The sequence below is a fragment of the Crocodylus siamensis genome, chromosome 4 (assembly GCF_052110815.1).
Source record: "Crocodylus siamensis isolate JL-2025a chromosome 4, ASM5211081v1, whole genome shotgun sequence".
NCBI classification, from domain to species: domain Eukaryota; kingdom Metazoa; phylum Chordata; order Crocodylia; family Crocodylidae; genus Crocodylus; species Crocodylus siamensis.
In genome coordinates, this window is record NC_143398.1 from 131,234,327 (window position 1) to 131,249,531 (window position 15,205).

Genomic DNA, 15,205 nt, shown 5'->3' on the forward strand with positions numbered 1-15,205 from the left:
CAGCCCCCCTGCTCTGTGCAGGAAAGACTGCTGGGGTCAAATAACCTCAACAATGTGTGTGCCCAGTCTCCTTTTGAAGACCTCCAGGGTAGGTGCCTGTACCACCCCCTCTGGGAGTCTATTCCAGAGTAGGGTAACATGAATTGTGAAGAACTTTTCCCTTGTATCCAGTCTGAAACCTTCTAAGAGTTTGACCATTGTTAGGTCAAAGGACGTGGTTATCATGGGTGACCTGAACTTTCCAGACCTCTTCTCAGAAGAGCAGTCAGCCAGGTCTGATGGCACATGTAAGTTCCTAGCCAAAATGCAGGACGTTCATCTAACTCAGGAGGTGCACAGTCCCACCAGGGGAGACACCTTGTTGGACCTGGTGCTGGCCACAGGTGATGACCTGATGAGGGGTCTGTAGGTGCTCGACCACCTGGGCGACAGTGATTATTGCCTGCTGGAATTCACCATCCAGTGCAAGGTGGCAAAGGCCTGCAGCAAGGCAGCAGCCCTGGATTTCAGGAGGGTGGACTTCAGTGAGCTAAGGAGAATAGTTGGGGACGCACTGAGGTCCCAGAGGGGAGGGGAGTCAGGTGTCCAAGAGGAGTGGTTGCTTCTTAAGGAGACAATCCTCCAAGCCGAAAGGGAGGTAATCCCAACACAGATCAAAGGGTGCAGGAGGGTGCACAAGCTCCCATGGCTCACCAAAAGCATCTGGGAATGTCTCCTAGCTAAAAGGGAGGTGCACACCCAATAGTAGGGAGGACTATACTGCACTTGCTCGGGGATGGAGGGGAGCAGTCAGGAAGGCCAAGGCGGAGATGGAACTGGGACTAGCTTCCCCGATCAAGGACAACAAGAAGTCCTTTTTTAAATGCATTGTGGGCAAAAAGAAGGTTCCGGGTAATGTGGGGCCCCTGCAAGACACTCTAGGAAATTTGGTTGTCACACCAGACGACAAAGCTAACCTATTTAATGACTTCTTTGCCTCCATTTTCCTGAGCAGGGACCGGATCGGCCCTGCCCACCAGCCTCCCCTCAGGCCCCAGGGGAGACGCACCTAGGCCAAGGGTCAGTGAGGATCTAGTCGGGGAACTTCTGGAGGGACTGGATGTATTTAAATCAGCTGTACTGGACGATCTCCACCCCAGAGTGCTGAGGGAATTAGCTGAGGTCATTGTGGGACCCCTGGCATGGCTTTACGAGCACTTGTGGTGCTCTGGTATGGTGCCAGAGGACTGGAAGAGAGCCAACATGGTTCCCATCTTCAAAAAAGGGAGGAAGGAGGACCCAGAAAACTATAGGCCAGTTAGTTTTTACCTCAATCCTGGGTAAGATTTTTGAGAGAATTATCCTGACACATGTCCACAAGGGGCCAGTGGGAAAGATTATGCTTAGGGGCAACTAACACGGGTTCATTAGAGGCAGGTCCTGTCAGACCAACCTGGTGGCCTTCTATGACCAGGTCACCAAATCATTAGATGCAGGAGTAGCAATGTACAAAGTCTTTCTGGACTTTCAGAAGGCCTTCGACACTGTCTCTCACCCCATTATCATTAAGAAACTGGGAGATTGTGGTGTTGGCACCTGCACAACCAAGTGGGTTGCTAACTGGCTGGAGGGCCACACCCAGAGAGTAGTGTTGGATGGGTCATTCTCGACCTGGAGGGATGTGGGCAGTGGGGTTCTGCAGGGCTCGGTCTTCGGGCCCGCACTGTTCAACATCTTTATTGGTGACTTGGACAAGGGGGTAAAAAGCACCCTGTTCAAATTTGCTGATGACACTAAGATGTGGGGGGATTTGGGCATGCTAGAAGGAAGGAATAGGCTGCAATTGGACCTAGGCAGGTTACAAGGATGGGCGGATAAAAATAGGATGGGATTCAACACTGACAAGTGCAAGGTGCTGCACCTGGGGAGGAAGAACCAGCACCATGCCTACAGGTTGGGGAACTCCCTTCTTGTCAGTAAAAGGATCTTGGGAGAAGGGAGAACTCCCTTCTCAGCAGAAAAGGATCTTGGAGTCATCATTGATGCCAAGATGACCATGGGCCAACAGTGTGGGGATGTGGTCAGGAAGGCCTACCATACCTTGCATCCACAGATGCATCTCAAGCAGGTCCAAAGAGGTGATCCTCCCCCTCTATGCAGCACTGGTCAGGCCACAATTGGAGTACTGCGTTCAGTTCTGGGTGCCATGCTTCAAGAGGGATGTGGACGACATGGAGAGGGTCCAAAGGAGGGCCACTCATATGCTCTGGGGCAGCAGCGCAGGCCCTACGAGGAAAGGCTATGGGACCTGAACCTGTTCAGCCTCCACAAGAGAAGACTGAGGATGATCTACTGGCCTGTTACAAACTAGTCAGAGGGGAGCAGCAGGCATTGGGGGAGTCCCTGTTCCCCCAAGCACTACCAGGAGTGACCAGGAATAATGCTCACAAACTGGCAGAGGGTAGATTCAGGCTAGACATCAGGAGGTTCTACTTCACTGTCAGGGTGGCTAGGATCTGGAACCAACTTCCAAGCGAAGTAGTGCTGGCTCCTACCCTGGGGGTCTTTAAAACAAGGCTTGACAATCACCTTGCCGGGGTTGTTTGACCCCAGTACTCTTTCCTGCCATGGTGAGGGGTCGGACTTGATGATCTGCTCAGGTCCCTTCCGACCCAAGAAACTATGAAACTATTGCTCCTGGCTTTTCTCTGGAGTGCTTTGGTGAATAATTGTTTGCCTAGCCCTTGATGCTCTCCTCTGTTATATTTGTAAGCTGCCACCAAATCCTCTTGAAGTTTTCTGTTTTCTAGGTTGAGCAGTCCCATATCTGTCAGCTTTTCCTCATATGGCTTGCTCTTCAGGCTTCTAATCATATGAGTGGCTCTTCTCTGGACTCCCTTAAGCTTCTCCACATCCTTCTTGAAGTGTGATGCCCAGAACTGGACGCAGTATTCCACCTGCAGCCTCACCAATGCCGAGTAGATTAGGAGAATTACTTCCTTAGTTTTGCTTGAGATGCATTGGTTGATGCATGCTAGCATATTGTTTGCTCTGCTGTCACATCACAAGGTAACAGCTGCTTTTTACAGAAACAGAGTTTAAGAATTAAGTATTTTCAGGGGTGTGTGTGTAGGTGTGTGTGTGATTTCCACCCCCTCCATATTTTTGGAGCGACTGGCATCTGGGGGTGAGATGGAATATCAATCTAGAAGTCTGCAAGGGTACATTTAATTTGTCATTAAATAGCTCAATTCTGTAAATGAAAGTTTTAAAAATAGATTTTGTTAGAGTTGTTACAACATTATGGAGTTTCAACAGATACTTTTGGTCCTAAAATATCTCTTTACTCCAAGGGTATAATGTAAATGTAATTTAAAAGGCTTCTCATCATCTTAGTACTAGTTGCTTATGAAGCTCTCTGCTTTTTAACTTCCATAGCTGCTGGAGATTGGAGCCTTACAGAGGAATAGATATTAGGAGCTCAGCCTTCAAAGTTTGGATGCCGCATCCTGGTAGTACAAATGTTACATTTCAAACGCATGTTGTAAAACTACAGTAACAATTACTGCTTCATTTTGATTAAATATTCTGGTTTAAGTTATGAGGAAACAAATGATATGGTTGAATTTAATTCTTCTTTGAAGTTGAAACTTTTAGCGTTAAGTGGTAAGAAGAGACTCACCATCTTCCTTTTTTTATTGAACCAGTTTTTTATCCAATTTTCTAGAGAACAAGACAATGCTCGGTAGAGTTCTTAATGGATGTAAGTCAATGTAAATATGGAACATTACATTTTATGATAAAGTTGATTGGTTGTTATCCACCTTTGATTGGTCCAAATCTCAGTGGTCATCTAGCATATTTGGCATATACTGAGCGTAAATGTAGTTTATACCATTTCATCTTGGCCACCTATCAAGTTTAGTTTGGTACAGTGTGGTCCTTGTGCTTTGTAAGAATTTGAACTGCACATCTCCTATATTTTCACTATGCAAGCACTTGATTTTTTTAGGATTTTAGCCAAACAATTTGAAAAGAGCCAAGGAAATTGGCATATTTAACACTATTCATTTGTTACTGTATTATGCTTATATAACAACTCTGATTATCACTGTTTCTTTCGCTAAATTGCGGTGGTCTTTGGTTCATCCCAGTGGTTCTGCCATTGGGCTTTGAACATGGTTAAGCCTTTTTGAAGCATGGTGTGTGCATCTAAAATGCCATATTTAGTTAGTAAACCAAAAGCTGATTCATTTTAAACTTAGAGAGCCCTTATTTTGAAAATACGGCTGCCTACATCCAAACTTCTTGGTGTTAATGCTCTTGCACACTTCAAAAATGTATGCAGGAGAGAGGGGATTGTATCTTCCCTGTCCCTCCCTTCTCCCTTACCCTCTCTTCCTCCTCTCTCCCTCTTTTTCTCCACCCCCACCCTTTTCTCCCTCATTTTAACTGCCACCAGAGCCTCCAGGCATAGCAGGGAGAATTAAGCCATTTTGGTGTATTCTCATATCTTGGCCTCTTTGATTCCTCCCCATATGCCCTCAAACTGTGCTAATATTCCAGTATGTTTAATATGCTTAATAATTTAATGGTAAAATGGGAGAGCAAGGGGGAGTCTGAGTTTAAACATGGAAGAAAAAATAGATTTAGATTTTTAATGAAAAATGAAGTTTGGGAATAGTAAGTGCATAAGCTGAATCTCTAAATTTTAGTTTCTGAAATGTATAATAATCAGGTCCAAAATGCAGGCTTTGCATCACTCAGTAGGATGGAGCAGGGGGAGATGTGCAGATGACTTTTGTGCAAAGATGGGAGAATAAATCTATTAAATAGAGGTGCACCAATACATTGATCCAATATTGGATTGACACCAATATAAAAAAAATAGACTATATTGGAAATCGGCTTTTTTTTGTTTGATGTGTTGATAATTTGGCCGATAAATGCCCCATGCATGCAAGCAGCCATAGTTTACATGTAGGTGGTGAGGAGCACAGCTCAGTAACTTGGAGAGCTGTGTCCAGCTGGTAAGTCTGTTGTTGTAGAAGGGGAGGGGTGAGAGGATGGGTGTGAGGGGGTACAGAAGGTCCCCGTGGTAAGGGAGAGGAGAGAGTGGGGCAGGGATCGGGCATGTACTACACAGCTGGGGTGGTGTAGAACACAGGATGTAACTCTGGATCATCTGGGGGGGTGCTTCTGCTACTGCTGCATGCACCCCAGGAGGGCACAAGATGGTGCATGTGCCCCTGGATCTGTACAGGTTGGGGCTGGCTGCCACTGTGGGGTGGGGCAAGCAGGTAAGCTGAGCTAAACTGCCCTCTGGGTGGAGTGGGCGGTGGTACTGGGAGGGGGCATTTGAGGGGGCTACGGTGAATTCTGGGGTGGCTGCAGCCCCCCAGAGCCCCCTCCCAGCACCACCGCTGCCTGCCCTGAGCACAGCCTGGCCCAGGCCCTCCACTTGGAAGAGCCCAGCGCTGTCCCGAACCCAGCCTGCAGCAGCAGTCAGCCTCACCCCATTCAGATCCAGGGACACCCACTCCCCGTGGTCTCCTGGGGTGTATGCAGTGCGGAAACCACCTCCTCCCGCTTCCTTCACCCCTTGGATGAGCCATGGCTCTATCGCATGCCCTGCTCTGGCTAGGCAGTTCCTACCCCTGCACCAGCCTCAGCCCCACTCCCTCCTTCACTATGGGGGCCTCAATCTGCTTCCCCACCTCCCACACCTGTCCTTCCTCCTCCCCTTCCACCATAACAGACTGACCAGACAGACACTGCTGTTCAAGCTGACAGGCTAAGTATTGGAAATTGGATTGGTATCGGCATATATGCCTCCTTAAAAATCAGCTGTCAATATTGGCCTGAAAAATCTCTTTTGGTACACCCCTACTATCTAATGATTACTAGTTGGAAGAGCTGTACTTTAATTACTTGTGTGTCTTAGCACTGTACAATCCATCACCAGATTTTAGGTTTACAGCATACATCCATGTATACCTCCCTGTATTATTTATAAATTCCAAAGAGACTGAAAGAGCAATCGGAGATTTAATACTTAACTATAGAACTGAAAATCTGACCATAGAATATATTTCGTGCCATATTGCTATGTTATTTGTGGCAGGGATTTTACACACAATGGGCACATCCAGATGAGCACTCACAGGCATTTCTCCCGGCTACAAATAGCAGTGGCATGTTTGTGCCACTGCTAGTTGTCCCCAGGGAATGCTCCTGCACATGCACTCTGGAGTGTGGCAAGTTGCATTGGGTGGGGTAGGGGTTGCCTTACCTGGGACCCTGGTTGCCTCCTGGGGCTCCAGCTATGGCGGTCCAGGTATTTGGAGCCTGGCCAGCAGCCAGAGTGTGGCTCTGGCTGGCCAGGCCCCAGTTTTGGGTGGTGCACACTGCTGGTACCTGTGCCACCCTGAGCTTTTTCAGCACACCCTTTTTTTTTTTAAATACCAGGATTTCCTGGTATCTAAATTTGGCTCTGAACTGTAAATATGTAGTGCGGAGAACAAAATCACATGGGTGGGTGCGTTTTGTGGCGCCTCAAAAGCCCTGTGGCTGAAAGCTTGTAAAGAATGTTTTCCAACTGTTCAGTTGGTCTAGTGAAAGATATTACATGTACCCAAAAAATATTGTCTGTCCAAGTGAGCTACAGTAGATGTAAGCAGATTTCTGATAAACAGATTATAAGGACACTGGATATGCTGCCATTGGATATCAGGGTACTAGTGCTGCATTACTGTGTTTATGGAGGTATTGGTTAAAGCTTCAGAATTATCAGCTGAACTACTTGACATTAGGACACTTCAGCAGTGACTTTGAGGATATCTTGAACAAACTGCTCTGTTCAAGAATGCCTATCGTGATTTGTTGGCTGCCAAAAATGTCCTATTTTTTCTGCTGTTACGTATACAAATAATGAAAATCCAAATGATTCAGATAACAAAAATGAATGTGTTACTTTTTCTTCTCAACAATTGCATAATTTCCAGTAGGGAGAAGTAGTTAGCTGTGTTAGTCCGGAGCCAGCCAGAAGGCAGAGCAGAGTGAGTTCTCAGAAATGCATAAGCTATAACCATTGGCAAATGGTGCTGCCTTAGTCAGAGGGGGCATGTGCCCCTCCCACCATAACCAGTCCTACCAACTGGAGGGGGGGGCAGTCCCCTGCAGGTGATCCTGCAGTCCAGGGAGGGAGGGGGTGTCACCCGGGAGATCCTGCAATGACTGATCACTGCATTCGCTGCTGCCGCTTCTGGGAGTGGCTGCTGCCGCTTCTGGGAGCAAGCGCCGGCTGATTGCTGCAGCTACTCCCAGAAGCAGCCACAGCCACTCCTGAAAGCGGCTGCAGTGAGCGCAGCAATCAGCTGGCACTTGCAGCGGGGCACCGGTGTTCCTGCCTGCTCCACCTGCCCATCGTTTAAGTGGCGAGCGCAGCCATCATGGGGTGCACTAGCACCCTCCTGTACCCCCTACGTGTTGCCACTGGCTGTAACTATAACAAGATATGAGAATAGGAGACCCTACTAGAGGTGCACTGATACATCGGTCTGATACCAGATTGTTTCCGACATAAAGAAAACTGGCTGTATTGGATATTGGGTCAGCGGCCAATAAATGCACACAACCACAGCACTGCACTCAGGCAGCAAGATGCAGAGTTGGCAACTTGGAGAGCTCCCTCCAGATGGTAAGTCCGCTGTGGGGGAAGGGGAGGGGGGAGGGAAGGGGCATTGGGGGACAGATCCACGCTTCCCATGGTGAGGGAGGAGGCAGGGACAGGTGCTGCTCAGGCAGAGTGGGGTGGGGGCTGGACCCATGGCTTGTGGGGTGGGGGGCTCCCACTGCTGCTTGCACCCTGGGAGGGCAGGGGGCGGGGGGTGCCCCCTGGATCTGTGTGGGGTGGGGCAGGCTGCAGCTGGGGCTGTGCAGAGCTCTTTTTGAAGGGGGCTGGGCTTGGAGTGGGCACTGGCGGCTCTGGGAGGATGCTGATCTGTCCTGCCGTGCCCCTTCCTTCCCCCCCACTTCCACCACACAGACTTATCAGCTGGAGGCAGCTGTATCAGAAATCAGATCAGTATCAACTGATATGCCTCCCTAAATATTTGCTATTGGTATCAGCCCCAAAAATCTCTACCAGTGCACCCCTAGACCCTACTTTTGTCCAACCTTAAAGGCATTAGGAAACGTATAACAGCTTTTTGATCTTTTGGACTTTGTACTCCATGATCCCTCTAGAAAAGTTTTTCTATTTCCCATTAAAATGGCTGCAGTGAGTCTCTATGATTTTCCAGAATTCAGTATATATGGATCATACCTGAAGTCTGTCAGCAAAGTGGAGAGAAAAGGAAAGAAGGAAAGAATAGTTGGGAATTTCAGATTCAAGTTTATCTTGGCTTGTGCTTCTTCTCTGTAGCTCATGAAATGTGTTAGTATGTCCTGTTTTGTCATGTGACCCAGTATATTTTAGATGTGTCAGGAATTGAATAAAATATATTTTAAAAGTAGGCGTATAGTATTGCATGTTTTAAAATATGTTTGTTGTCTTGTCAGTTTTGCTACAAATTTGGTTTGAAGAGATAAGCTTTCAAATGCTTGGTTGTGATTAGTAAGACTGGGTATGTTTAAATTAGAGGAGATATGCTTACCATTGTGCTAGTGCATGCATTTCTTATATCGTGTCTTTATTTATGCAAATTTCTGTTCTATCTTGGGTTTAGCTCTGCTGTCTGCCCTTCTTTTCAGAGACTGGGGGAAGGGTAGAGTGATACTCAAAAACTTATCTATATCTTTCCCAACTATACAATTGGCTCAATAAGATAATTGCCCTTAGAAATCCTTGCCTTAAGCCATAAAAAGTCACTGTGATATGCATGTTAGCACAAAGGGAAATTGTACCTGTAGGTTCCTGGCCTGATACTGGTTCATGCCCTTGTTAAAAAACCAATATGTTTTTCCTATACTCTGAGAACAGCGTTTGCTGCTTTGTCTGAAAAGGCAATTTACATTTATGTTGCTAGAATTTTTTATGTAGTTATGTCATTCTTTATTATTTGTTAGGTGTAGAGACTTAACTTCCTAAATTAATGCTATAGTGGTTTTCATTCTTAAGTCTTGGCTCTTTTTTGGTAAGATCCATTAGGACTTGGATTGATGTTTTATTACTTGAGGGGTATGTATACATTTGTGCTTTTTTCTCTAACTGGCAAAATACTTTGTCCTGCTTTCCTTTCATTAGTCAAATAGATCTGTGTGAAGTTGGTGCAGGTTGGTCCTTGCCTAAAATAAAGAAGTGTTTGGAAAACAATGATTAATTTAGTTTTATCGGTTATTTTGTAGCAGTTAGCAGATGGTTCCATGACGCATTTGTCTTACCTGTCAGTTAAAGTTACAAACATTCCAAGATCAGTATAAACAGGTCATAGAGTGAACATAAACTACATTTTTATTGTAAAACTAATAATGTGTTTCTCCCCTATTCTTTTCTTTAGGTTTCTGATTGTTACAGACCATTTGCTGAAATGCCCAGAGTTGGTAAAAGCCATGTATGCCAAACTGAGCAATCAAGAAAGGTAACCCCAAAAACCAATGTGGCTTTTAGTATTTAGCATTCCATATAGAGTATCCTGTTCACATGATTGAAAAACTGTGTGGTTTCGTAGTTGGCACAAAATCTCTAAATACATGTTTCTATGTCAGTAATGGTTTTAAATTGGTTGGTTAACATTACAGCTTAGCCGCAACTGGCAGTGATTTATGTAGGGTTGCAGAATCCAGCTTGGCGCCATTACTCGGTAAAGAAATACTTAATTTTTTTTTAAAGGCAGGATTTAATGCTTGTGCCTTGATTTCATAAGAGCACCGCACCCTACTGCATTTACAGCTGCATTTGTAATGTGCTCAGCTGTTCATATCACCAATGTGATTGCTAGCAATTAAAAGGAAGTTTAAATGTAACAGATCAACTATAGTTGTAGATATGCTTCATAGTATTCAGCTGAAGTTGAAAATATATACTTTCATTTGCCCATGATTACTTTTCAAAATATTTTCCTTCTGTGTTAGAAAGCTTTAGCCTAGAAGGGGAAAACAACAAATATGAGCATTTGTGACATTTTTTTTTCAATTACAGTAGAAAGAGTACGATCTGTTTAAAGTTAGAATTGTTAGGTCTTGAGTATCTCTCAGCATAAACACTTTTAGGGAGGAGGGATTGGGTTTCTCTTGTTCCTTTACATTTTTTTCATAATCAAAAGGGCCACTTGTTTCCGTATCTCTGCACCAGCATCTTTCAACCCGTGGGCCATGACCCAAAAGTGGGTCACAAGAACATATCAAAGGGTTGCAAACCAACTTTAAAAATGCTTGGGGCTGGTGGGAGTGGGAGGAGGTTGGCAGGGGGCACCATGTGCATGTGTGCACATAGCAGCCAGGCAGCAGTGGAGACCAGCTTCCTGCAGATAAGTTGTGAGGGGGGGAGAGGGGAGGAGCATAGGCAGTGCATTGGGGGAAACATGCGCCTTTGACTTATGTGCCTACAGCAGGCACAGAGCTGTAACTTAGTTGGACTGTGGCTGTAGCAGGCAGGACCCAGCATGGGAGGGGGATAACAGGGTGGCAAGACTTGTTTCTGCCACTATTGCTGGGACCCTAACACTAGCCATGCCACTAGCAGTGCAAAGAGTGATGCGAGATGGGACGCACTGCCCTCACTGACCACCCCTCCCCGTGGTCAGCTGCTCGCATACTAGGCCTAGCTGTACCCCACCACCATGGCCCAGCCACTGCTGCCACTTCCTTCAGGCTGTGATTCTTTCCCAGAAAGGAGGCGGGGTGAGAAGCAGCACAGCCAGCCTGAGGGGGGTGGAGGCTCAGGCTGCAGCCCCATGCCTGCTGTGGGTGCAGAAATTTTTGGGGGAATGTGCATACTCACCCCTGCCCCACACACTGGGGAGCTGGCCCTGGAAGTGGGGGCAGCAGTTTGGGAGTGAGGGGCATAGGCAGGGCTGGGGGGGTGCAGGTTGGGAGTAAGGGGGGTCTTGAGTCTAAAAAGGTTGAGAACCATTGCTGAACACCACATTTGACCATTTTGTTACACATGCTTGTGCTCATTGGTTGTACTTTGAGATGTTTTATTGTATATGTACCTTCAAGCAGCAGGCATTGCAGCAGGTGTTGCATAGTCCAAGCCTCTGTGCCATAGTCACAGGTGGTAGAAATAATGGTATAGCCCCACTTCATTAGTTCCTTTGAGTATTCAACTCTGGTATGAGACATTGCCACCTTTACTATGGTTCATCAGCCCTTGGTGGCAAAGATTTGGTCCCTGGAATGACCATTTTTCAGTCAGGTATTTTCTTCAGTCTTTTGTTCTACATCTGTAGCCATGTCTCCTTGGGTGTGGCATCAAGATGTGTGCTGGTGATGGTCATACAGCAAGTGTACCAATGGCAAAGATGTCACCCCTTTCCATTGATTAGAGTGATCCCTCATTTCTTATAGGTTTTGCAGGTGGAAGATGCTGTAGTAAGGGTAGGCACTCATCTGTCCCTTGTTGTCACTAAAGCCAAGATACTACTGGGAAGATGTCTTTAAATGTTGGACACAAAAATTGTAGGCAAAGTGGGAAAATGTGGTAGGCTTGAATTCTAAGGGGAAGAGAGTCAGAAGGGAAGGGGAAGGCAGGAGGCTTGGGAAGCATGGAGGGACACTGAGAGGGTCAGGATGCTTGGAGAAGAGGGGATGACAGGTTGGGGAAAACTAGCAGGTTCTCTCTTATCCCTCTTCCATAAAGGTGGAGATTCTCATCCAAGCAGCTCCTAGGGTAGTTACCTACTTTGAAGACATTTTGGAGGGTGGAAGGTATTGCTAGTGACTTTTGATCCCAAGTCTTACTTTCAGTTGTGGAAATATTTGCTTGTTTATTGACATCTTGAAAAAAATGTCAGGTTGCATCGTAAGTATTATGTGACCCATCATGGTGAGCTGCTATACAACTACAGTTTCTGGGCTTTTAGTTTAAGCTCATGCAAATTTGTCTAGGGCACAAGCATTTGCAGTGCTCTCACAGAACCTGTAGGGCAGTGGTTCTCAACCTTTTTTAGATTCAAGGTACCCCTTGGAAAATGTCAGCTCTGATTTTTAACCACAAAATAATAAAGCCATTTTCCTGTTGCAAAATACTCAGGAAGACCACAGCAGGTGGGAAATGTTTTTAACACTGTGGATTCCTATGGTCTTGAGGATTATGTTTACATATAAAATGGTGCTAACATTGGGAGCTGCAGCTCCCCTGAAAGGGAATCACTTCTGTAGAGAATTGCAAGACTTCTGCAAATCAGCAAGTAACCCAACTGGCTTTCTTCTGTGGGTTTTTTGGTTTTGTTTTGTTTTGTTTTTTAAAGATAAATCAGAATTCAGCTTGTTTGTATATTTCAACAACAGTGTATAGGTTTTAATTTGATAGTAAATAATGGATTAGAAAAACCACACCAATCTATTTTCTAAATGAAGCTTTTTACTATTAAGGCTTCATAATGTAAATCTACTGTTTTTTAATCTGATGCGTGTCTTATTTTAATGTTCTCATCATATTTAAAGACGCATTCTCTGAGGTACGTGACTAATGAGAAAACAAGTCCAGTGCAGGTAAAACTGTTCTGCCCACCATTAACTGGACAGAAAAGAGTGTAAACTAGGGCAGAGGGGAATAATTCTCTCACAATGAGACAAGTCAGGGTAACCTCACCACAAGGGTTCCACCTTGGATATCCGTTAAAGCTGACTGAGTCATCTGGGTGAGGAGAGAACGGATGCGGTATTGAGGTGTCTGAGGAAAGCAGTTTGAGCTTACAAATAGATGTGAACTCTTCCAGCCATAATATGGTGTATCATATGCATTAAATACTCTTTAAATCTATTTACAGAAAAGAAATGAACTATGCTGAGAGAGTTTGCCGGTACATAAATTAGTGGTAGCTCTTAAAAACTTGGCAATTGCCATAGATAACTTAAGTATATTCAGTTGGATAACCGCAGTATTTGCACTATTCACAGTATTTCCTGTAATCTGGACCCACTGTATTTGTAATATTGCGGCCATGGCACTTGCCAAAAAGTAGCCCTTCTTCCTACAGAAGTGAGCCCCGGCATCTAAAGTACTCATTAAAGAGCCAATGCATTTCTGGCCTTATAATTATGAATTGGAAAATATGCACATATGATGGAATGTTACTAAGGGGTGGGGTGAGGGAGGATTGCTGCGTGCCTGAGTCTGCAGATAGCCTGAAACAATAATTCAGAGAATTGTGATCTGTTGGTTTATCCTTAATGGTGTCTTGTCTCTGAAATATAATTACTACATCTCATGTGTTCATCGTAAACCATTTCTTTGCTAATAATTGTTGTAGAAGCATCCAGCGATGGGTATGTGTTTTTAAGACTTTTAAGAGCTTATTGAATGCCATGGTAATTTTGCCAAATTAGTTCCAAACCCTTTTCCCACCCATCCTGAAAAATATTTGATGAGTTTTTTGAAACCTGTGTTTCTTTAAAGCTTCGAATACATATGAAACTAGTTACTTATGTAGTTAGTTTACTAGGGATTGTAATTTTTAAAAATTGGATAGTAAGCAAATATTCTTTGACTGTGGGCAGATGTTCATTTCTAACATTAAGAATTTCTGTTGGCACCCACTATCTGTGCCCATTAACTGGACAAATGTGATGGCTGCTTATAGCCATAGAGTACTAAGAGGAGAAAAACATACAGATTTGAGCAGAACTGGGAAAAAGGTAGACTTGCCTAGACAGGAGACGCTAGACTTACCAGAGGCAAGAAAGTTTATGGGAAATGTGAGTAAGGGACTTAGAGTAGATGTGGATATACTCTTTTTTAAGAACTACTCTCTGTCCCCTGCCCAGTTTACCTTTGCTAGTAATCCAGCCTCACCAGGTCCATGACAAATGACAAAGGTAATTAACTGCATTAGTATAATTTATTATGATAGCTGGTGTATCTTCCAGTACTTCAATTCAGGAACAGTTCCTTTTTAAAGGTTATATTAACAATCACCCCCACACTTTGGTTTTTTAAGAAATAATTGGGTGAAATTCTATGGTCTGTATGATGCAGGAGGCCATCCATACTAGAAAATCATCCTAATTTGTTCCAGAACATAAAATTGTTCTAATATGTTTTCTCCTTGGATCTGTGTACACTTGACAAGTTTTAGGCTCAGTAACATCCCTAGTCTAAAACCTATTTGCCTAGATGATAGTGTACAAATGCACATTGATTAGTATTTTTTTTCCAGACATAATAAAATGGTGACCATTCTGTTTCCACAGAACAAAATCTGTCTTCCCTTGTGACTACTCAGTTGGCACATTTTATATGCAGAGTAGTTCAAATGCAAATTTATTTATTTTTTTAAATGTCAGTCCTGCCATCTGAATTGCAAATATTTTGGTCAAAGAAAACCCCTGAGCCTGCTCTTGTGTGTGCTCGATAAAAAGAACTCTTTCTGAGCAAGAGAATTACAGTAGAACCTGGCTAATCCATCTACTCTTCTCAGCAGGGACTTTCAGAGAGGTGTACAAAATGTTATGTCCCTCTTAGAAGTATTATTTGGAAAGTTTGCTATTCCATTGTGAATTGATATTTGAAATAAAATTAAACTGAAGTTGTCAAAATTAGTGATCAAAGTACACTTTATTTCTTATTTGGCTATTTTCTGTTTCATTCAGAAAACTGCATAGACTTCAGTGTATGATAGTAATTAAATGTAAACTGGAGAGTTAAGTCTGTCTATGGGCAATTGTACTGCAGGTACATAGGTGCACAGCTATTTTCCCCCCTTTATTTTTACTCCACTGCTCAATTTTTTTAAATAACTTTGTATCAGGAAGACAGCAGTTTGTAAAAGTGTATGTACAAATGCACTGAAAGATTCATTTCTAAAGAGATGCCACCAGGTTGAATGGACTGTATGTATTTTTGTTGAATTAGAAAGGGGGTTTTTTTGGGGGGGGGAGGGGGGGCAATTTTAAATATAGTTCATTCCAGCAGCATTGTGTTGGAGGATAAGAATTGGAAAGTGAAACAGAGTAAAAACGTTAGATTGATTAGACCGCTCTGGCTTAATTTGTCTAAAGTTAGGCAGCATTAGGCAAAAATTAACCAGCATCTATAGTGAAGATCAGTTTGTTTATAAAA

General features: G+C 44.2%; 1 protein-coding gene across 2 annotated transcripts in view; it reads left to right on the forward strand.

Annotated features, from left to right (window-relative positions):
* Nucleotides 1–15,205, forward strand: part of ATXN10 (ataxin 10) — a 219,968-nt gene that overhangs the window by 95,355 nt on the left and 109,408 nt on the right. For both annotated transcript variants that reach the window (XM_090043804.1, XM_090043805.1), the window contains one exon: nt 9,480–9,560. In XM_090043804.1, the coding sequence (XP_089899930.1) occupies nt 9,480–9,560 (81 nt within the window). The remainder of the gene's footprint in view (nt 1–9,479; nt 9,561–15,205) is intronic.